The sequence below is a fragment of the Pecten maximus genome, chromosome 8, assembly GCF_902652985.1.
Source record: "Pecten maximus chromosome 8, xPecMax1.1, whole genome shotgun sequence".
NCBI classification, from domain to species: Eukaryota; Metazoa; Mollusca; class Bivalvia; order Pectinida; family Pectinidae; genus Pecten; species Pecten maximus.
In genome coordinates, this window is record NC_047022.1 from 32,976,556 (window position 1) to 33,001,560 (window position 25,005).

The 25,005-nt window shown below is 36.5% G+C and overlaps 2 protein-coding genes across 8 annotated transcripts in view; one reads left to right on the forward strand and one right to left on the reverse strand.

The window, feature by feature from the left end:
- The window catches only part of LOC117333248 (ataxin-2-like protein), a 47,368-nt gene extending 34,594 nt beyond the window's left edge, over window positions 1-12,774 (reverse strand). For 4 of the 7 annotated variants that reach the window (XM_033892464.1, XM_033892460.1, XM_033892456.1 and 1 more), the window contains exons 1-2: window positions 12,491-12,773; window positions 4,450-4,489 (exon numbers count right to left, since the gene is read on the reverse strand). In XM_033892464.1, coding sequence (XP_033748355.1) covers window positions 4,450-4,489; window positions 12,491-12,543 — 93 coding nt within the window. In that variant the 5' untranslated portion in view covers window positions 12,544-12,773. Of the gene's footprint in view, window positions 1-4,449; window positions 4,490-12,490 lie in introns of all 7 variants that reach the window. The other 3 variants (XM_033892462.1, XM_033892457.1, XM_033892461.1) reach the window with 2 other exon arrangements.
- Window positions 12,775-13,197: 423 nt separating this feature from the next.
- Window positions 13,198-25,005, forward strand: part of LOC117333249 (TBC1 domain family member 10A-like) — a 35,124-nt gene continuing 23,316 nt past the window's right edge. The window contains exons 1-3 of the mRNA XM_033892465.1: window positions 13,198-13,762; window positions 14,432-14,531; window positions 15,136-15,243. Of these exons, the coding sequence (XP_033748356.1) occupies window positions 13,569-13,762; window positions 14,432-14,531; window positions 15,136-15,243 (402 nt within the window). The 5' untranslated portion in view covers window positions 13,198-13,568. The remainder of the gene's footprint in view (window positions 13,763-14,431; window positions 14,532-15,135; window positions 15,244-25,005) is intronic.

The following is a 25,005-nucleotide window of genomic DNA, read 5'->3' on the forward strand; positions in this document are numbered from 1 at the left end:
ATATAGGAATTCTGACTTTTATCTTGATCCTTTAGTATTTCAAGGATTAAATTTTGTGTGTGTTTCTCACATATTTGTGTACCAATGTCTAACATCTATCGACAATGACATAACCGGTATTATACATGCAACCACATGACAAGTTGACCCGTCATTGTTTTATGAATTTTTTCATGTTATGAAGTAAAACATGCACCTTCATTATCATATGAATAACTGAACACTATCTATACTAGCACATACCTAACAAGAGGCCCAATAGGCCTGTATCGAACACCTGGCTCTACCGCAACTTTGAAGTTGATTGACGTCATTTCTACACATACTATGCTGATTACCTCTTTATTCAAATATCAGTGTATGCTGGGTTTTTCATATCAATAAATTTTCTAGTCTTTCATTCCAGCATAATATTTGCCTAATATCAGGTTTCAGAGAATCTTGGCTATCGCAAAATTATTGTTTATAGATTTAAGCCTATTTGACCCATGTGACCTTGAATGGAGGTAAAGATCATTTATTTGAACCAACTTGGTAGCCCTTCACCCCAGCATGCTACAGGCCCAATATCAAGTCCCTGGGCCTCTTGGTTATTGAGAAGAAGTTGTTAAATGAAAAGTTGACGCCGGATGGACGGCCGACGCCACACCACGGCATAAGCTCACTTGCCCTTCAGGCAGGTGAGCTAAAAATGACTTGTAAGCCCAGGACTCCTTACGCATGATATCAAATTGACTCAAAATAACTATACTCCATTAAATGTGTGAATGTAATGTTAAAATTTCCTTTTCTGAGTGATCCTCCCTATTTATACCACTTAAGTGTGATGTGTAACAAATTTGATTTAAATCTTAAGTGTCAAATTCTCAGAAGTAAACATCACAAAACTTAATATCTTACATGTTGGTCTAAATTTCAAGCAAAGTAACATTGCCTATATCAATTTGCCATCAATTACATTTAAATCCTTTTTTTTAAAGAACATATTTTATTCCATTAAGTAATACAAATGGATTACCTAACAGGCAATGCCTATATTTTAATCCTTTATGTCCAATTCTAATATAATAATTATACTCATTTCTATGTCTTAAATATTGGATGAAATTGATCTGCCTTATTTGAAAAAAGCATTTTAACACATGTACACTACCTTTTTCTTCTAATGAAGATTTTCTAGCTAATAAAAGTCACTTAGTTTTCTTTAAGCTTGCCTTGACACGCATAACTTATCATTCAAGTAAGTTATCGTAGAATTTACAATGAACTTTTATTGTATTTTCCTGCATTGAATTACAGTAAAACAAACCCTATGTGCGATATGATCCTGGACCAAACATTGAGCCTCGACTAAAATTGAGAAATGCACTGCATGAAAAAATGACTATCCTCCAAATTCATAATGTGCTTTTTGGTAATGACATACAAAAAAGAGCTGATTTTTTTTCTTTTTCAATTTACTATGTACCTGTTTAAGAATCTTTTTCCAAGACACACTATTAAACTCAGGACTTTGACCAGAAAGTAACAATAATAAATATTTATTAATGTAAAATTATTATACAAATGTAATTACTATTTTTTATCTAATTTTTAGAAATAAGCTAATCTGTCAAAATAAAAAAAAGAAGAAACACAAATCATGCAAGAAGCTAACTATATATATATTATATCCTATGAGTATGAACAAGTGAGCTATGTTTGTCTTTTACAAATGAACAGTAATACTGCTGATATCATTGCATAGTTCCTTTATAAATCATTGATTTTTGATGATACAAGACATGACTTACTGACAACAGAAATATGACCAGTTGATACATATGAATGGCATATGAATGGCAAATAAAAGCTTTTTCAAAGTTGAAATCTGAATTTTGATTGTCAAAGTCACATAATTGAGCTCAGGTTATGCAAGATAAGGAAACAACATTCCTGTTTAATTTTCACTCTTTGTTAGAGTATGATAACATAGAGTGGAATTCCCAGACGTCCAGATTTGACTTGATAGCATGTCAGAAGGGACTTGTGGAATATCATGGCAACTTGACAATCATTGATTTTTGTTCATATACAATCAACAATGCTGTCCTTCTGCACATGGTCGCAGTGGCCCCATGTCTGACACACAGCACAATCACATGGGTCTAAGTCTCTGCACAGTAGTGTTTTCTCCTGATCAATACACTGGCTAAACATGTAGGTTACACACCACACAGAGCTTTATATCCTCAGTATAGAACACAATATTTCCAATAGTTTTGATCATGTGTTAATTAATTTGTTTAATAGTAACTAGTTTCCAAACAAAGTTAGCCCCCCCCCCCCCTCCATGATGGGTCAGTACATTATTTCTGTCAATATAATATGACAGCCTATATATGGGTTTGTCACTGTCAAGACTTTACACTTTTCCAAGGTAAATGATTATACCTTTCCAAGTTGACCTTCAATGTTATGAGTAAGATGATTCTGACTTAGTTAAACAGTGATCACATTGGGTGACCCTGTTTTTGAACTATAACAGCACCAACATTTTGTACTACATACCTTGATTCACAGGGAATACAGGAGTTGTGTAGGAGTGAAGTTAGCAAACTATTACTCATACTTTTGAAAGTATTGCATATACACAGCTGATCACTCTAGCAATCTTGGCATAAACATTACAGGGCCAATAAAATCTATCTACATCCATTCTTGATGGAGTTTTTATTGTTCGTTACATTTATCTTTCATCATTGAAAAGGATTAAATGAAGTTGAAGTTACAATCTGATTTCATTGCTAAATCAGCATGGGTTATTTCCCCATATCTTCATCATATACCGTATTTGACCTAATAAGGGCGCCCCTACCTTTTTTTAAGGCAATAAATCTTTGACTGAGTGTCAAAATGGTGTTCAAAAGTAATAATTCATGTGAAATGTTTTGCTACTTTATGTGTTCAATTTTCTTCAGCAAATTAAGTAACTGGAACACAAGTTTTCGCCACATTTTGTCTATTCCTACAGATGACATGTCAATGCAAAGAGACATGAAACTAAACACACATACAAATAATAACTTACCATCTTTATTTGAAGATAAAGTAAAAGACTTCATTCTTGTTGATAAATAACTTTTGTTCAGAACAGAAAGCTAGTAAAAGACATCGTTAATCAATTATCAGGTCAAAGAAAACGATGTCTGATATGATCTGGGAAATCACCTGTGTCTATGAATAGAACACAAAAGAGTTTCATTTGAACATTAATGGTGGAACACACATTCTCTGGTCTGAAGATCAGCTGGTATGGTTTACAAGTTTACAGGAATATTCAAGTCATGTTTAAGCTTAATATATGATAATGAATAGATATCTTCATCTGGAATATTTTTATGACTGAATATTTTACCGTTTCCACAGCCTTGGGTATTCTGCTATAAGGTATAGTCTGTTTCATAAACTTCAGAATAACTAATCTTAATAAGGACACCCCCACTGCCAATTACCCATGCCCTGCGCCCTTATTAGGTCAAATACGGTACATACAGTATTTTTAAGTCTCCTAGAACCTAATTTAGGGAAATTTACAAAAAACATCTTCCACCTAATTTTGTGTTCAATGCCAGTTTTCAGCCTATTCTATAAATTAATTTATGGTTTCTTTCTGTTTTTCAATTTGGATATTTGTGCAAAATTGGTCACCAAATCCTAAAATTAATACTGTAATGTTTCCAGATTCAATATAACAAAAACAATTTAAATCTGATTAGACTTTTAACAATGTTGAAGAGCAATTTAGAAACATGCAAGAAAATCGTGCATAGAAATCAATGAACAGTTAACCATAGTCTTTTCAAGAAAAGCTGAACACAACCATATTTCAACATGCAATATGTAACCTGTATGTATTTTTTTATCATTATCTTAACAATTGATAGAAGAAAATTTTGATCTATAAATGCAGGGCTTTTCTGAGGGCTTTTTGGTGCCGTTAATGGGCCCCATTCCCAATTGAAATTATTTCATATTTAAGCCAAATTCCCAAAATTTGCAGTTAACTCCTGAAAAAATCTTTCCCAATTCACCAATTTACTTCCCAAAATGAGACAAAAAGGTCCTTTCCCAAACCAGTGAGAAAAAGCCCAGAAATGTCCATGCTCCCATTTACTTTCAAAGGAAATAATGTCATATATGATTAATTTCTGTATGATAAATCTGTTTATAAATGAAATCAATGAAGAGATGACGATGAATCAGGATTGGACTAGTACTGCTGGCAAACATGTAATACTACTAGTACTAATACACTAATATATATAATCCCACATCCATAGATTGGCATGGTCTTATGAAGAGCTAAGAAAAGATTTCTGGATTGCTCTATTGTGAACATGTGCTATTAACACAATACAATTATAAAATAGCATTCAAGTTGCATGTTCTGAACAAGAAAAAACTTACAATGATGTTCTTGTCAAATCCACTTCTTTGTCTTCCACCCCTACAAAATGCAAAAAACATATATGGATGAAACAAATTATTTACCTAGTTAGTAGTGGGGCTGTCACAAGTAAGGAATTTCACCCTGGGTACCCAAATTTAACACCTGACCTGTACCCCGGTACAAGACATGTACCTCTCAGAAAAGAGGTTATAAAATCAACATATTTTAACCACACTTCATTGGTGGTAATTGTATTCTTTTCCTAGCATTAATCGAACCCATGTAACTTTAAACTATACATAAAATTTGTTCAAAACATTGTGGTACTGTTAACTTTGGTGGCTTATAACATGTGTAAATGTTGACTACACATGCACAGCAAGAAGCATGGCATTATCTCTTTCGGACTGCCTCTTGTGTTATCTATACCTTGTGAAAGCTTTCAAATATGGTTTAAGAAATTAGAATTTATATAACTATGCTGTAAAGAGATTGATAAAGCATATCATCGGCAAGTGAAAATGAAATACATAACTGAGACATTGTATTCTTTTTCACCATTTGGATTGTTGACATGTGGTTTCCCAATTTGACAGGTATACGTACCCAGATGCAATTTTTTGAACTCGGTTTATCATCAAACCTAAGCAGTATTTGGCTATTGGTAACATCCTAGTTAGTATACAGTATAAACATGTTATATTTGTTATATTTAATATACGGTAAACTTCCGGTTAGAACGAACAAAATTAAATAAATATTGACGAACCTGTTCGAATTATTCGAAATTATGCTTCAGAAAATAAGCGCGAGTTCGAACTATACGAGACGATATCGCCGAAAATCTTGACAGAGTAAAATCATTAGACACAAACACATTCAATGTAAATCTGATATGTAACAATGGCACATTTATAAATAAGTAAAATGATAGTATTTTATTTAATTCAATGTTAATTGATCATTAAACGTTCTTCATTTCGCGATAATTATGATGGTTATTGCGCAAAGCCGCTTGGGCAATTCGTAGCTATAGACCCCAAAACAGTACAGTACACGTTTCATTTATGACACCAAAGTTAAATTAACATTTGTACAGTATCTAGTCTCCACATGGTTATATTTTTTATTTGAATCAGAAACTATCGCTATATTATTATATTTAATGCATTGAAAGCAATTTTAACCTGTTGCGTTTACGAAAGCACTACTGTAAAAATAGGTGATATATAATATGCTGATAAAATTAGGTCAGAACATCAACGTGTCTGCTTTCAAATATGCCGTGTCGACCAATGACGCAGCAAAATTTAATTTGACGCACGACTAAGGCATGTAGTGCAAGAATGATATCGTAAGCAGGCTAGTTTGCAGCATGCCAACACAGCTGGCAGCCATTTTGTTGTTAACCTGAATAACCTTTCATGTACATGACCTCTGCAGTGCTAGACAGGGTGGGAAGCGTAAATCATTCATGTTACACTTTGGCGGCAAATATGAAAACAACAAGATGCCCAGAGGGCCTGTATCGCTCACCTGGTTTCATGAGATATGAAACAAGAATGATGCTTAAGTATATTTGTCACTGGTATTGCTATGTCAATATATCATAAGCATTTTATATGGGTACATGAACATTGCTTTTATTGAAATTCTAAAAATGTCAATTTGGCCAAATTGATCCGTTTTGGCCCCGCCCCTCAGCCCCCGGGGTGTCAGCCCCACCATTTGTACAATTTTGAATCCCTACCCCAAGGGTGTGCTACCAGACGAATATCAGCGATATCCACTGCTTAGTTTCAGAGAAGTTGTTTATATTAATTTAGCCAAATTGACCCCGTTTGGCCCCGCCCCTCAGCCCTACGGGGGGTCAGCCCCAACATTTGCACTATTTTGAATCCCTACCCCAAGGGGATGCTACAAGGCGAATATGAACGTTATCCATTGCTTAGTTTCAGAGAAGAAGTTGTTTATATCAATTTACCCAAATTGACCCCGTTTGGCCCCATCCCTCAGCCCCCCTGGGGGTCAGCCCCAAAATTTGTACAATTTTGAATCCCTACCCCAAGGGGATGCTACCAGGCGAATATGAGCGATATCTATTGCTAAGTTTCAGAGAAGAAGTTGTTTATATCAATTTAGCCAAATTGAACCTGTTTGGCCCTGCCCCTCAGCCCCCCGGGGGTCCAGCCCCAACATTTGTACAATTTGAATCCCTACCCCAAGGGGATGCTACCAGGCGAATATGAGCGTTATCCATTGCTTAGTTTCAGAGAAGAAGTTGTTTATATCAATTTAGCCAAATTGACCCTGTTTGGGCCGCCTGTCACCCCCCTGGGGGGTCAGCCCCAACAATTGTACAATTTTTAATCCCTACCTCAAGAGGATGCTACCAGGCGAATATGAGCAATATCCATTGCTTAGTTTCAGAGGAGAAGTTGTTTATATCCATTTAGCCAAACTGGCCCCTTTTAGCCCCGCCCCTCAGCCCTCGCTATTTGTACAATTTTAAATCCTTATCCCATGGGGGTGCTATCAGGCAAATATAAGCGATATCCATTGTTTAGTTTCAGAGAAGAAGTTGTTTATATCAATTTAGCCAAATTGACACTGTTTGGGCCGCCCCTCAGCCCCCTGGGGGGTCAGCCCCAACATTTGTACAATTTTTAATCCCTACCTCAAGAGGATGCTACCAGGCGAATATGAGCGATATCCATTGCTTAGTTTCAGAGGAGAAGTTGTTTATATCAATTTAGCCAAATTGACAATGTTTGGCCCCGATTCTCAGCCCCACCATTTGTACAATTTTGAATCCCTACCCCAAGGGGATGCTACCAGGCAAATATGAGCGATGTCCATTGCTTAGTTTCAGAGAGGAAGTTGTTTATATCAATTTAGCCAAATTGACAATGTTTGGCCCCGTCCCTCAGCCCCACCATTTGTACAATTTTGAATCCCTACCCCAAGGGGATGCTACCAGGCAAATATGAGCAATATCCATTGCTTAGTTTCAGAGGAGAAGTCGTTTATATCAATTTAGCCAAATTGACACTGTTTGGCCCCGTCCCTCAGCCCCTCCATTTGTACAATTTTGAATCCCTACCCCAAGGGGATGCTACCAGGCAAATATGAGCACTATCCATTGCTTAGTTTCATCAGAGAAGTTGTTTATATCAATTTAGCCAAACTGGCCCCTTTTAGCCCCGTCATTTGTACAATTTTAAATCCTTATCCCATGGGGGTGCTACCAGGCAAATATGAGTGATATCCATTGCTTAGTTTCAGAGAAGAAGTTGTTTATATCAATTTAGCCAAATTGACACTGTTTGGCCCCGTCCCTTAGCCCCCCCAGGGGATCAGCCCCAACATTTGTACAATTTTGATCCCTACCCCAAGGGGATGCTACCAGGCAAATATGAGCAATATCCATTGAGGAGAAGTCGTTTATATCAATTTAGCCAAATTGACCCCTTTTGTCCCCGCCCCTAAGACCCCTGGGGGGGAGGGGGGTGGGGTCAGCCTCACCATTTGTACAATTTTGAGTCCCCACCCCATAGGGATGCTTTTGACCAAATTTTGTCAAATTCCAATCTGTGGTTATGAAGAAGAAGTCAATTGTTGACGGACGGACGGACGACACGGTATGGCATAAGCTCACCTTGGTTCTTCGGACTAGGTGAGCTAATAAGTTATGTGAACTTGACTAGAGTTAACATACATGTATGAACTACATTTTACAATATTATAATTTATAAGGAAGTGCCTAAAGCTTACTGAATTGAGTTCCATCATCCTCAACGTGTTAATTAATTAGCGATGTTTGATTATAATCCATATGTCAAGCTTGACTGCTTGTTCCCATGACCCCCCTTGGCCAGTTGACCTGTGTAATTAATAGGAGACAGGCTCACTAGTAAAACTGCTGAAGCAGGAACAATATCTGGTTGAACAAGAGATAAAATTTTACTCGGAAGCAGAAGGTTGAAACTATTGAAACTACAGTGGAACTTCGTTAACTCGAAGTCGACGGGACCACGAAAAAACTTCGAGTTATCCGAGTGTTCGAACTAAGCGAGTTATCATTTTTGGTGAAACGTTTGGTCAATATTTGTCAACATTATATAATCATTATAACTTCGCTCTGTCGCTCATCAGTTTAGTGTGAAGACTGGTCAATACATGTAAATATATATGTAATGTTTTGTTATGTCACTTGTAATTTGGTGTAGTTTTGCCGATATACAGTCACGATAAAGTTTCACTTAGTCACTTCAATAACGTTCTGATGTGCAAGTCATGTTTGCAAAAGGTAAACGATAAAACAAACGGAATTCGACAAAATAACAAGTTATTCATGTCAAATCAAATAAACGTTTAAGTTTAACACAGATTGCATGCAAAACGTAACAGAACCATTACCTTTTATTGGACATATAAAATACTGTTTGATCGGCCTACTTACTTTTTATTGATAACCACGCCGTATCCATGTGTATTAGCACCGGAAGTTGGGCTGCGCATGTGCGTATAAAATGTTACTGTAACTGAGTTGGTGTTTTATCCGATTTAATAGACAGCACTGACCGTTACAGTTGTACTCTGAACACCTCGGCAGTAATTACGCTATTATTTCAGCAGTTTAAAAAAATGTAATAGGCGCCAATGACCGTTTCATTTCTTCACCTGTAAAAACATCAGCCGGGTAGATCTACCGGTGTGTCAGAGATTAGTTCCGCTTTAGCGAGCGGGTAGATGAGTTGTTGACTATTGTGTGTACTAATATCGGCGACCGCCTTAGGAAATTACCTGATGTAAGTAAAGCAGTACTTTTTATCACCAAGACTTGTTGTTATAAGATACAACCGACAATTTCTTTTATGAATTTATGAAACACTTTTAATAGCATGTAGGTTAGTAGTGCCGATATGTTCAGTATTACAAACAGAATTTAGCTCTTAAACAAGAGATCCCAGAGGGATCTTGGCGCCCACCATTGAATGATCTTTATAGGTTCCATGTCAGATTGATCTTTTCTCTACTTTTCCGTTCCTCTAAGTCTTACTAATCTGTGTAAATTCAGAAACAGCCCTCTAGTACTTTTCAAACAAGGGGAACCTATATGTAAAATTTAAGATTTAGCGATAATGGCTGTTTGTCGGCCATGTTGCTTTCGGATTGGTTGCAAAATGCAACACCAGGGACCAAGGGGAACCTACATATGAAATTTGAGAAAGATCCCTTCAGTACCTTCTGTAAAATAGCGTTAACAAACTTCAATTGTCAAAATACAAGATGGCTGCCTGTCGGCCATGTTGTTTTCCGATTGGTCTCAAAATGCAATATGCATAACTAGGCACCAAGGGGAACCTATATATGAAATTTGAGAAAGATCCCTTCATTAGTTTCTGAGAAATAGCGATAACAAACTTCAATTGTCAAAATCTAAGATGGCTACCTGTTGGCCATGTTGTTTTCCGATTAGTCTCAAAATGCAATATGCATAACTAGGAACTGAGGGGAACCTACATATGAAATTTGAGAAAGATCCCTTGAGTGCTTTCTGAGAAATAGCGATAACAAACTTCAATTGTCGAAATCCAAGATGGCTGCCTGTCGGCTATGTTGTTTTCCGATTGGTCTCAAAATGCAATATACATAACTAGGCACCAAGGGGAACCTATATATGAAATTTGAGAAAAATCCCTTCATTGGTTTCAGAGAAATAGCGATAACAAACTTCAATTGTCAAAATCCAAGATGGCTGCCTGTCGACCATTTTGTTTTCCGATTATTCTCAAAATGCAATATGCATAACTAGGCACCGAGGGGAACCTACATATGACATTTCAGAAAGATCCCTTCATTACCTTCTGAGAAATAGCGATAACAAACTTCCAATTGTCAAAATCCAAGATGGCTGCCTGTCGGCCATGTTGTTTTCCGATTGGTCTCAAAATGCAATATGCATAACTAGGCACCAAGAGGAACCTACATATGAAATTTGAGATAGATCCCTTCAGTGCTTTCTGAGAAATAGCGATAACAAACTTCAATTGTCAAAATCCAAGATGGCTGCCTGTCGGCCATGTTGTTTTCCGATTGGTCTCAAAATGCGTTATGCATAACTAGGCACCGAGGGGAACCTACATATGAAATTTGAGAAAGATCCCTTCATTAGTTCCTGAGAAATAGCGATAACAAACTTCAATTGTCAAAATCCAAGATTGCTGCCTGTCGGCCATGTTGTTTTCCGATTAGTCTCAAAATGCAATATGCATAACTAGGCACCAAGGGGAACCTACATATGAAATTTGAGAAAGATCCCTTCGGCACTTTCTGAGAAATAGCGATAACAAACTTCAATTGTCAAAATCCAAGATGGCTGCCTGTCGGCCATGTTGTTTTCCGATTGGTCTCAAAATGCAATATGCATAACTAGGCACCAAGGGGAACCTATATATGAAATTTGAGAAAGATCCCTTCAATACTTTCTGAGAAATAGCGATAACAAGAATTGTTTACGGACGGAGGGACGGACGGAGGGACGGACGACGGACCACGGACGCAGGGCGATTTGAATAGCCCACCATCTGATGATGGTGGGCTAAAAATGTCTACGTTTACCACCGATCGACGATAATTATACTTCGAGTTATTCGATCATTTCAAATAGGATTTTTATTGTTGGGACCAAATTTTCACTCCGTATTATCCAAGTTTTTCGAGCTTTCTTTACTAAGAAAGCGGGGTATTCAAGTTTTCCGAGTTTGAGTTAACGAAGTTCCACTGTACTTGTATTGGTTTAAATTGTTTGGCAGACGTTCTTCTTTTTGTGCCTTATTTCCAACTTTTGGGTCACATCAGGTCATCTGTCATTCGAAAAATTGAGAGAGGCGAGTGCGTTTTTGGAGGCTGGGGTAGTTTGTGCCTGTCTTCGTGTGATAACGAGCAACAAATACCAACTTTTAAAGTGCTACCTCACTGAACATACGGCCAAAGACAACCAGCAGGACATCCCACCAAGTAAAATAACATGGACAACAGATGAACCAGACAAAATACTCTAATACATGATGTCTATAGTTTTTTATACAGTTAGAGGCATAGTAATAATGGTGGTCTAGAATTTGAGTCTGACGGCCTTGCATTTTCCTTCGGTTACGAAGATTGGTTAATAATACTCTGACATCAAACAGACTTGTTTTCCACCTTCGGCTGGCATATCAACTGACATTAATTTGATTGCACAAATTTGTCTGTTTCTTTTTTTTATTAATAGAAACTGTCTATGCATAGGTACTATTTACTCCATAAGGTTAAACATTTTTAAGCTGTCGTTAAAATTGAGTTATCAATTGAAAACTTGTCTTTACTCAATACCTGCTTTGCATATCGGTTAACCACCAATCAAAATTCCTAAAGCTGTTGAATGCTGCCTGAAATATTTCCCAATTGGTGGTCTTGTGACAACTTCCCATATTATAGACCTGATATTTGAATCTAGAACCTGACAATAGCATTATAAAAACAAAGCTACTACATTTTGTATGTTTGTGCACACGTCTAAAGTGAATTGTTAATTACTCCAAAAACATAACTCACTGAAATAAATGAAAATAATACATAGCAATAGAATGTAAGGACTGGAAAATGTTAGCAGCAAGACATCCTGGACACTGATGACACTATCAAAAGTAGCAATGAAAATGCTTCATCTACACGATATAAATGATCGTCATGTCAGCACTACAAACGCGCAAAAAAGAAAGGTAAAAAACCGTGTAAAACTGATAAATGCAAATAAGTTATAGCCTACTCATAAAACATGCTATAATGAGTGAGGAATATCAGCTTCCTGTGCCTCACAGATTTTGGTAAACCCCATCATGGTGCATCATCTCGACCCCGATCTAAAAATTCACCTGAAATGAACTTCCGAGAATTTGTGTCTAAACATGTTCGATCAACCGCGTGAGCATTTCCGACAATGGGGAAACTTAGCATTTTGTGAAAAGAATGCGGAGAAATCGTTCCAATAAACAACAATTATCTACAAACCTTGCTGCACCAGGGGTTTGCCCTCGCTTATTTTTCTTCTGTGTACTCATCATGTAGCCTTTGGAGGACAGGCTGTCAAGAATGTTTGAGAGTGAATAAAGTTGATCAGGTGCGGGTCATACTGACACCGTTACGGCAAACGTTTTGTTTCCTATCTGATGTTTGTCCTGAACAACAAAACAAATGTTCAATTCACTCGAACGATGGTTAAAACGTCGATTTTTCAGTATTCACGGTCCTACTTCAGAATGTAGAAGGCGCTGTGATATCCTACCGGAGGAGACGGGGACTATTTTTCAACACAGGAAATGAGATAAATTTCATATATTACAGGATTTTGTTTTAAAAAATATTAACATCATAATGATATTTGATTTGAATTGTAGTATCTACATGTAAATAGACAAAATAAAACAAATGATTGGGCTAAATCTATGAACTACTTTTTGCAGCGAGCCCTTAATTTGTCATGCGATGTAATTAGGTTCGGTGGTCATCACACACGAACCTGCCGCAACACCGCAAACGTGTTATGCAGAAAAGCAAAATGAGAAAAATAAAATTTTATTGCCCAATTGATTATGGATATTTTCTTGAAATCTAAGACAAATTAAGTTACAATTTGATGATTGATTATGTAATTTTGACATAAAATTCGATGGTTTCATATTACTGGGCATGCGCTACCAAAAAATGGTAAACTTCCGGAATCTGGACTGCTTCTTCCGGAAAAGAAGAAGAACCTCCCAGGAAATCTGTCAGAAATGGATTATATGAAACGATATGTGAATTGTCAGACGATAAATACATATGTCCACTCTGATGATTATTTACGAAGATAGTTGACCATGTGACCGTATGTTAACCTAGATCCGTTCCTCAACATTCCTCTGGATATCTAGCCACTGACCTGAGAAATCATGATCAAGACAGCTTTGATACTTTTTTCTGTTATGATGAAAAGCGAAAATACTTGTAATGGTGAACATGACTAATGAGTACAAAATTACCTTTTATGTGTCCATATTTTGATGTCAATGGTGTACGCTTTCTTTGAATGAGTTTTTAAATCGGCGTCATGGCAAATGCTGACCCGGGCCGTTATTACTCTGATGATGAAGATGAGGACGCTGCCATGAGCCAGGCCACTGCCCCAGTGGAGGAAAATCATGTACAACCCAGTCCCGGCTCCAGTAAACAAAATGGAAATGCAATGAGCCATGTTGATCGTTATGGTTTCATTGGTGGCTCTCAATACACGGATCCTGATGAGTATGTCACTGTAGCAGAACGTTGAATGTTCATATTAGTATTATGTTCTAAAACAAATATACTGATAGTGATATGTCCTGTCTGTTGTCCATGGTACTTAGCTATGTTTAGATTGTTATCATTCAGTTAGTATTTTTTCTTTTCATAGTTTTATGTTCTAATACATTTTTTTTTGTAATTGAGCCAAGAGGCTCATGATCAAACCAAACTTGTGGGCTTTTTTTCAGACAAATTTAAATCCTAAACATATTATCTTTTCAAAATGCTGTTAAGTCATGTTACTCCAAGATATTATAACATGTATATAAGCATGATCAGGTTTCAAAATTTAGGGAAGAACGTTAACCACTGCACATGTACAGGAAAAGCAAGACTCCAGGACTTCAGTGTCTTTAGATTTATATAATTTGCCTGTGCCTCTCACCTGACTGAAGAACATGTATACCAGTATTAAAGATTATTATTATTTTATTTTTTTTGTTATGTCTTAGAATTCAATTATTTTGTGTTTCTCCCGTTTGTGCCCAATCGATAATTTACTCTGGAATATATTACATAAAAATGAAAATGAATACCGGTACATCAATTTTGTCACATAAATAGCTTAACTGAGTGGGGATATTTTGTTTGTATACATTGCTTATTGTGATATTCATTCATTATTTTCAGTGAAAGGCGATTGCCACCAGAAATTTTAAGAAAACGAGAACTGAAATGGTTAGATATGTTTGAAAATTGGGAGAAATGGATGAGTAAGCGGTTTAAAAAGGTATGTACCTGGTAAAATCATGCATCAAATTCTACATACATTGCCTGATGTTCGTAGTAATGTCATCATTTCATATATATATATATACTGTACTTTGTAAACAGCCTTAACCTTACTCTCATTTGAATTCTCGGTTTTAAAGCTTTTCATCAATGCTTTTTTTTTTGGTACAAAAGACAAATGGCTTTGAATGACTGGTAGCTGTATGGCTTTCTGTTGACCCTTGTCATTTAGCAAAATTAGAAGTCAAATTGTCTTTGTTAGAATCTGAAGTATCCAAAAATTAATTTTCTGGAGTCAAAAACACTGTCAAATACCGATATGTAATGTATTTTTTATATATGTGGTCTTATGAGTTAATACTTATCATAAAAAATACAATGTATGTTCTTGTTTAATTAGCCCAGTAATTTTTTAAGGATTTTTTTCAAGTCCAGAACACCATTTCCAAAATTATATGTAGTGGGTATACTCAAGATTGGATCGAGTCCTACAGGAAAAGCATTCTGAAAACTTACCAGCTCTGATAAACAATAAGAAATATTGTTTTAATGAGACAATTGAAGAAATCATAATTTGTGAAATCCTCTCTTCAATATTATAGATAAAAGAAAGATGTCGTAAAGGCATTCCCCCCTCACTACGCTCCAGAGCTTGGCAGTACCTGTGTGGTAGTAGGTTCCTCATGGAGAATAACAAAGGCAGGTTTGAGGTAAGACTATATTTTCCATTACTGACATCCTTTAATTGGAGAAAAAGGCATCAAATACTCTTCAAGACGATGCTTCAGATTTTGACTAGTGACTCTTTGTATTTAGCCTATTTCAGGTCTACATTAATTGCCCAAGCTACTCCATCAACATACTAAAAATAACCCTGTTGACACTTAGATGATCACCTAACTATGATAGGCTTTACTGCTTTTGGGTTAATAACATAACAGGTCTCGACAGTCTACATAGATTATGCTGTTATATCTTTTATAGTTATCAGAAAGTTCGTTAACAAGTGACAAATGTTAACACAACTTTGTGTCCATGTTAACTGACATAAGAAGCAATTTTGATAACCTGCTCTATAATATAAAAATAAAAAATGAAAATATATTGGAAGCTACATTGATAATCTGATCAATAATATCACATGGTTTTGGAAGCTACTCCATTTGACTCCTGAAAGATGCAGTTATTACATTTAAACTTTAAGTCATGTATAACTGTAAGCAAGTAGTGTGCAATTCTCATGGAATATAAACCCACAACTCTTGACATGCCTACAACCCTTGATTTGCTCACAACCCTTGACTTGACCACAATCCTTGACATGCCCACAACCTTTGATTTGCCCACAACCTTTGGCTTTGATTTGCCCACAATCCACGACCCTTGATTTGCTCACAACCCTTGACTTGCCCACAACCCTTGACATGCCCACAACCTTTGATTTGCCCACAACCCTTGACATGCCCACAACCTTTGATTTGCCCACAACCCTTGACTTGCCCACAATCCACAACCCTTGATTTGCCCACAACCCTTTACTTGTCCACAACCATTTACATGCCCACAGCCCTTGACTTGACAAAAATTGTTGTTTTTAGATAAATTCATTATTTATTATTAAATTTCCCTGTAAGTTCTGTTTGTTTTCTCAACTGGATTTTAATGTTAAGTGTCCAACGTCCTTATCGGGATGTTTTCGTCGGTCCTCGTGTTCTCGCATGGTCACGTGACCGCAGCGAAGGACTACATTAACACTTAGTAGGTAAATATGACCAGAGCACCTGACTAACGTATTTTGCCGTACAAACAAACATGACACACTTGTTCATCGTACTTAGAAACCGAGAAAAAGTGCTGAACATTCTTCTATTTATTCATGTACAGTTACATAACGGCGTTATAAACTGGTAATAATTTTGACGATATTTGCCATTTTCGTAAGAATGTACAGCACTTTTTGTTGTTCTCGTACAAATACCTTCACGCTCTTATCTTATCATAAGTATTGATTTTGGGTAGTCTGGTGCTCTAGGACAATTTATAGAGCAAGTGTTAATGTTCATGCTTCATTATTGGAACTTTTCAGTGTTTTAAGATATAGAAACGAACAGACGTTGATAGGCGAATGCAATGGATTAATTCAATTAATTATGTACAGATGATTTCTAAAGACATAAGGTATACATGAAGTTAGAAGTTTTTGGTTGTACATGCAAGTTTGTAGATTCAACACTGTGGTAAAATCACCATTCTCCTCGTTGACATGACAGCCGATCCAAGCTGCGATCACGAATGCACTGACAAAGTGAAAGTTGAAGTCTTATTCGTAACATGCCATTTTTTCTTAAAACTACATTCAGACCTCATATTGATTGAGGTTGTTTTACTATACCTAATCAATTGAAATATAAGAAAACCAACAAATACACTAAAAAAACACAGAAAGAAGCCTTTGTGTCAGGCAGTGCAGACACAACGCGGGATCTGTAAACAATGTGATGTCATCAGAATGTACAAGTTGCAACTTATATAGCGAGTCAAATTGGCTTGATTATGGTTCGATAGTGATAGTAGTTGATTATATGTGCTACAATGCTATTCAATCTAGTGGAAAATAGGTGCGAGGTGTTGATTTTTGTCTCAAAATATCACGTTAACTGCTCAATAACTTCTAAACCATATACTGTCAGCAAATATATCATACATGATTGGAAACTGCAAACATTTTGTCACCGAAACGCAATCTCCATTAATCTGTCATATTCTATGTTAACGAAATATCAAGGATTTTGTACTCACCGGTCGGGGTCTGAAGCGGTGTTTGTCAGCCATATTGATCTTCTCATACCAAAATACGCGCTCATCATACCAAACACGTTGGACCCCTTGATTATAAAGTCATCGGTATCAAAATGCCAAATATTCCAGCACCGTTTTCTGAATCAGTAGCTATAGTTAGGTAATGTGGCTTTAATTCTGTGAAAACAAGAGCACTTTCCATCAGTGTATTTGCATAGAATGTGCCGTTTTTTCATTCTTTAATCAAGGTATGGTTCCTAAAATTTGTGTTAATAATGTTTGTACTTTGTTAACTTTCATTTTAAATGATGATTGTGTAAACATGTAAATTGAGTACCATGCTTCTCAAATGTACGTGGCTCAGGTAAGTTTGCAAGGTTTCTAGCTTTTTGTATTATAAAAATCAGGTTAGTCATTTGTATGGGTTACAGTAGATATCACGGTCTGTAAAACCCTATGACTTCAAAAAGTAACGCCATGGGACAACGATAAAAACTTCAACGGCACCCAGCTGGGCAAAACAATTTTATCTTCAGCTCAGATGGCAGAAGTCAATATTGCAACAAAAACGTCAGAATACACCAAAAATTTACACATGGTTGACAGAAAAACCAAATTTCGACACACCGAAATATAGTTGTGGCAAAAAAACGACAAAATTGCAAAATCTGAAATATGATCGGATGCCCATGCATAGATATAAGTATATACCAGATTTGACATACATGTACTTGGAGAAAAGTTAAGCTCAAACCCCAGCTAAACATAAAATGTTACCATTGTTCAATTAATTAACACAGTCAAATTAATTTGAAGTATATGCTAAAACCCTTATAGAAACCATGCATGTTCTGAAAAGACTATAACACAGATTTTGTGAAAAATTACACACAGCTTGAACCATAATCTGTCTAGTCACCAATCCACAAGCCTGGCTACAGTAGAACTTATATCTGTCTAGTTACCAATCCACAAGCCTGGATACAGTAGAAACTGTATCTGTCTAGTTACCAATCCACAAGCCTGGCTACAGTAGAACCTATATCTGTCTAGTTACCAATCCACAAGCCTGGATACAGTAAAACCATAATCTGTCTAGTTACCAATCCACAACCCTGGATACAGTAGAACCTATATCTGTCTAGTTACCAATCCACAGCCCTGGACAATAGAACCTATATCTGTCTAGTTACCAATCCACAAGCCTGGATACAGTAGAACCTGTATCTGTCTAGTTACCAATCCACAACCCTGGATACAGTAAAACCTATATCTGTCTAGTTACCAATCCACAGCCCTGGACAATAGAACCTGTATCTGTCTAGTTACCAATCCACAACCCTGGATACAGTAGAACCTGTATCTGTCTAGTTACCAATCCACAACCCTGGATACAGTAAAACCTATATCTGTCTAGTTACCAATCCGCAACCCTGGACAGTGGAACCTATATCTGTCTTGTTACCGATCCGCAACCCTGGATACAGTAGAACATTTGTAATGTATTTGACAGTAATTAGCAGTGTCTATCAAGACGCCTTATACCCAGACAGAACATGATGCTGGCTCTGATATCTCACCGGAAAAAAATAATCAAAATTTGCATATTGTTCTTCAATTATGAACTGACATTACAATTGAAAAGTTATTTTTGAATTTCTGGAATTAAAAATATCCTTACAGAGGTTAAATATGTTCTTACCATAGCAAGCAAGGTATTATTCTCACCTGTGATTTGTTATTCTCACCTGTGATTTGTTATTGATCTTCTATATGTTGATCAACTACACAGAAAAATAACAGTACAGTGGTCCCCCTCTTATGAGACCACCTATGGGACAGGCATCAGGTGGTCTTATAACGGGGGTGGTCCTTGTTGAGAGTTTTGTCATCTGAGTGATGTCAGTGAGGTCAATGATCACACAAGCTACTACATATTACATTATATACATAGACAATTCATTGTGTTAAGTCAGAGACTTGTAATATACAAGTCTCTGGTTAAGTTGAAATGTGTTTTTCAATGTTCTCTGTCAGTAATGTTTTGAATTTGGTTTACTTGTTGCATGTGTAAATTATTTCACAAAATTAAAGTGTAACGTTATATCTCGAATAATAACAAAAAACGTAAATAGGCACGCTTGAGTGCAGGATACACAAAATTACCCCCCTAATCCCTGAAAAACGTCGATCTCTAATGTTAAAATACAGAAAATTTGCAGGTACGAATAGCTGAAAAGCAACAACAAAACTAGTTATAGAAAAAAATACTTTAATATGTTATTGTAAGTCCGAATTTTCTGACGATCTTACTACGTAGATACAATTAACATCAGAACCCTTGGATTATTTAAGCCGTTGAAGAGAAAATAAAAAGTAATCCAAGCTCGGGATCTGACCTCGGCGTTTTACCGACATTGGTTCCGATGCAATCTTTCTTGCATTACCACCATTGTGAATCATTTCTAAAACACCGATCTTTTGTTTAAGTGTAAAAAAATTTCGTTTCTTGCTGGCTGCTGAGGATGTTCAGCCATCTTTGTAATAAATTGTTTTCATTACCGACAACGATGCGCACGCATACAGGTAACAGGGTAGGGAGGTCACTCTAATGGAATTTCATCACATTGTCGTATACTGTAGGCCTACGTTGTACGTACAATTTAATAATAGCTTTGTTTAATGGATACATCGTCTACAAATTCCACAATATATTAAATTTGTGAAAATCACAACAAACCATTTGTCTACAAAAGGTAGGAGTAACTATCTTGTTTGTAAAAACATTGGTGGACAAAACAGCTCACTAGCTGGCTATCGCAGTGTAAACAACCTGTCAATCCAATGTGTCAAATTTTACCTGGGTCCATGAATTTCAATGAGCTGGACGTTACATGCTTTTATTATTAATTATTCTATAATTTGAATGTCTTAATGAAACGTTGCAAAAATCTTGGTCGTTCACGAGAGGGATACCAAAGTACATTTCCCGTTTTTGGGAGTGGTCGTAAATAGGGGGACCACTGTATATCAGTTGTATGGTAAATCCTCAAAAGGAGGATGCTTCAGAACTCCACCAAGAAATCCATCTACTTCTCTACATTGGTAATAATTTGATAAGCAGATTATTTGTTATATTTATCCTGTAATATGCCCAGGGGACCAATGCTTCATCTCTGACTCAAACGAGGGCTGTACATTACAAAACAATGACATTACATGTATTGGCATTTCTACGAATCTGTGAAATATAAGGGTGGGCTTCTTACTAGACAGGGGCTTATTGTCTGAGAAATATGGTATCAGAAGCATGTTCTTATCAGGCTAAACATAATCATACATAACGGCCACACCTATTAACATCCATTCACAAATAGTAAAGATCTGCGAAGAACCACAACTTTCTGTTACTGAGCCCTATGAAAACTTTGAAAACTTAACTCCAGACTGATAGCCATCATGCTTCGTTCAACGTCATCCACCTCGTGCAATATGCCGTCCTTAAACTTTTAACATGTAAAACCTCTTTGCAAATGGGATTCGAACATTCCTGGAATTGAGATGGTCCTGACCAAGTGTTGCTGTTTTCCGGGTTGATCCAATAGCTATGGTTGCCATCTTGAAAAACACATTTTAAGCTTCTTCTCCAGTTCCGCAGGTGCCATTGAGCTGGGAATGGGTGGGAATGTTAAGGAAGGGAAGCCAACAAAGTGTTGTTATTTTTAGCCCACCATCATCAGATGGTGGGCTATTCAAATCGCCTTGCGTCCGTGGTCCGTGGTCCGTCCCTCCATCTGTCCCTCCATAAACAATTCTTGTTATCGCTATTTCCCAGAAAGGACTGAAGGGATCTTTCTAAATTTCATATGTAGGTTCCCCTTGATCCCTTGTTATGCATATTGCATTTTGGGACCAGTCGGAAAACAACATGGCCGACAGGCAGCCATCTTGGATTTTGACAATTGAATTTTGTTATCGCTATTTCTCAAAAAGTACTGAATGGATCTTTCTGAAATTTCATCTGTAGGTTCCCCTTGATCCCTAGTAATGCATATTGCATTTTAGGACCAGTCAGAAAACAACATGGCCGACAGGCAGCTATCTTGGATTTTGACAATTGAATTTTGTTATCGCTATTTCTCAAAAAGTACTGAAGGAATCTTTATAAAATTGCATATGTAGGTTCTCCTTGGTCCCTAGTTATGCATATTGCATTTTAGGACCAGTCGGAAAACAACATGGCCGACAGGCAGCCATCTTTGATTTTGACCATTGAAGTTTGTTATTGCTACAGAAGGTACTGAAGGGATCTTGCTAAAATTGACATGGAACCTATAAAGATCATTCATTGGTGGGTGCCAAGATCCCTCTGGGATCTCTTGTTTGGAATCTTAAAAGATTCGACATAGCAGCCATAACTGCTGAACAACCCCTATTTTAGACTTTGTCTCAAGTTCCACCCCTGGGATTCAGCTTTTAGGAAATTATCCTGAGATGTTTCTGACCAAGTGTTGTTATTTTTCTGTTTGCTCAGTAGCATATGGGTCAGTAATCCAAGATGGCTGTCATGGCCAACATACAAATTGTTGTCAATACCACTGTACTGCTACTGAATATGTATACTACAATAGTACTGTGGTCTGTTAAATCTCTCTATGTTTTTTCTTTGTAAATATAGAACTTCATTAATCAAGACTTCATAATTTTCTATAGTTATATCTTTATCTATTTCCATTATATCTGCTCAGTTACGTCAACAATTCATAAGCTATGTATGTAATTAACGTCAGGATGCCTTTGGCACCTGCCGTTATAGTCGTGGTGGGTAAATTTTGTTAGTCACACTTTTGTTTCCGGCTAACAACTTCTCTTTTCTGTAATACACAAATGATATACATTGCAGCCTAATATAGTTCTTATTTTGACAGCAATTATTGACACGATTTAACTGAGGGTTCCCGTGTTTACTGCAATTATTTAAAATGAAATATGAATGTTTGGTGTTCTAGACTATTTTAGATTATAAATGTAAACAATTCCTCACCAGTATATACAATTTTGTTGGCGTAGGATTACTTAGTTCTGTCTCAATCCTGCCTCGAAAATGAAAGAAAAAAATTCAGTTTGATCGTCGTGGAAATTTACATGCGTCCACAGAGAAACTGTCCACATGTCTTGGACTCATATGGTCATCCTGAGTTCATATGCATGAACATTTCATATAAGCCTAAAACCAACCGTCTTTACGTAGTGTTTACAATTCTATAAATAGCTTTGCAGCCAAACATTCCACGGAATAACTTCAGCTGTCACGTGACTAATCACGTGATCATCACTAATCGGCCAAAATGGCGGTTATGTCTAATGTAACTAAACCAGAGACCGTTTGGAGTTTCATATTTATTTGTATGTCACTAGAATATGCAACAAATATCAACAGGAATTAAAGGCAAGTTGTAACCAACTACATTGCCGTTTTTCATGAGGATTTTATCAAATAAGATTATTATTTGTTTATTTGAAAGGAATCTAACGATTATGACCAGTGACTGATATGTACTGGAGTCTTTGTCAAAACTGTAGGCCTATATATGTCTCGTCGGACAGCGTGACCGACAGCGCAACCACAGTTTTCTACGGGAGGTAAAATATTTGCATTTTCGATGTAACTAGGGGTCATAAAATAGATGCTTGCTAGGCCTAATTAACATCTTATAGTATAAATAAAAAAGACTTAGGCTGTGTACATCTTGGATTTTATCTCTTGTTGTACATGTAACTGTTGATAGACCGATTTGTCTTTCAGTTGATTTTTTTTTCAAGTTTACAAGCAGCTTTACTGATTCAGAAGTATATCAATAATTTTCCACAAGCATTAAAGAAATAGGGAAAGAACTATACTCAGCTATTGGAAAGTTATCAGCAGATAAATATATGTTATACATGTTTTCTTGAATATGTATAGAATAGGAATAACCAGATTAAGACATTTCATCTTATAAAAATGTAGCTGTCTGACTATAAAATCAAATTTTAGATTTATTATTATATGACCTCAGACCCTGATGTTTCTCAGGGCTTTGATTAAGATCTAAAAATAGACCATGACCCAACAGAAAAACATGGGTTTGTTCATCATATGCTGAGAAGATTCACTGCCAATTCATGGTGGCTTTTTTTTTTTGTTTAATCTATCTTTTATTTTGTCTGACTGACTCAAGTTGACTGTATGTCGTAGGTGATGATGTGTTATTGTCCACTTTTATTTGCCTTCTCGGCATCAACCAGTCTGATCAACGTTTGGCCTCTGGTGCATGTCTTTGATGGCCACTTCACCATTCTTCAAAACAAACCAGATTTCACATGCATGTATGACATATTTTCCTTGGCTCATTTACATATAGAGAGTGGAGCACCACATCAGAGATTCCCCTTAATCAATGGATAGTTTCCTAGTTTTAATTGCAAGTATGAAAAAATACAGTATTGATTCTCACATAATGTCATCATTAGGGTATACACTATGCATATTCTATCTTTCAACATATCTTTGTCATAATTTTTTGCTACGAAAAAAAATATAGAGAGGCTTTAAAGTCAGATAACACTTAAAACCCATGGGCCTCTTGTTCTTCATAAAACATCTGCCACCAACTCTCTTTTAAAATTAGGGTAGAAACATGTTTACCTTTAGATATGTCATTAAAGATGCGCCTTTATTTAAATATTGATACACCCTCTAGAATGCAGCACTTCCTGTACCTGTATCGTTATTAAAAGTAATTAGATAGGAATTAACTTTGTTTTCAATATTTGGTAGGTTTTTAAGTGACTGAACTATGCACTGTTCATAAACATTCTGTTTCATTTTGATTTAAAAAAAGAAAACGGTAGTATTTTGTGACTGAAACCAACAATCATAAACTGGGTTCATGTATGACAGTGGTGTGTTCATTTTAACTTTCCTTGGTTTCTCAACACATTTATCTCAGACCGTATTTTTACCTTGCCGAAAATCATTTCATTTCTGTATGTTTGAAGGTCGAAAGTTACATAAAATATGCACTTTATATGTTGATGTGTAGGTGTATATATAGTGATTACAAACAGCTGCATGCATCATCGCATTTTTAGCAAGTGCAGGGCCAAAAACAGATTAAAGAAAGTTATTTAAATAAACTGCAGATTTTTAGCTCTCATAGCACAAAGTGCCACTGAGCTTATGGTATGGTACATGAGTGGGCGTCGGTTGTTCGTCCTTTCATTCATCAACTTTTAACTTCTTCTAGTAAACTATAAGCAACTGAGAACTGATAATTTACCAGGAGGTACAGGGGGAAGAGTACATTACAGTTTCCTTATATAAATTACCTTGACCTATTTCTAAGGTCACAGGGGTCAAGTATGTAAAGAACTTCAAGAATCTTCTTCTTAAGTTCCAGGAGACCGTGAGGCCTGATACTATGCCAGCAGGTATCTAGGAAAGAGTGGTATAATGTTTCCTCATATAAATTACCTTGACCTATTTTCAACATACTTTGTGAATCTGCTGCTAATGTTCTTAAAGACACGGCGTGCTCATTTGTGGCCAGTAAGTACCTGCTGTGGAGTGCTATGAATTTCCTCATACTAATGAACTGGACATATTTTCAAGGTCACAGAGGTCAAATAAT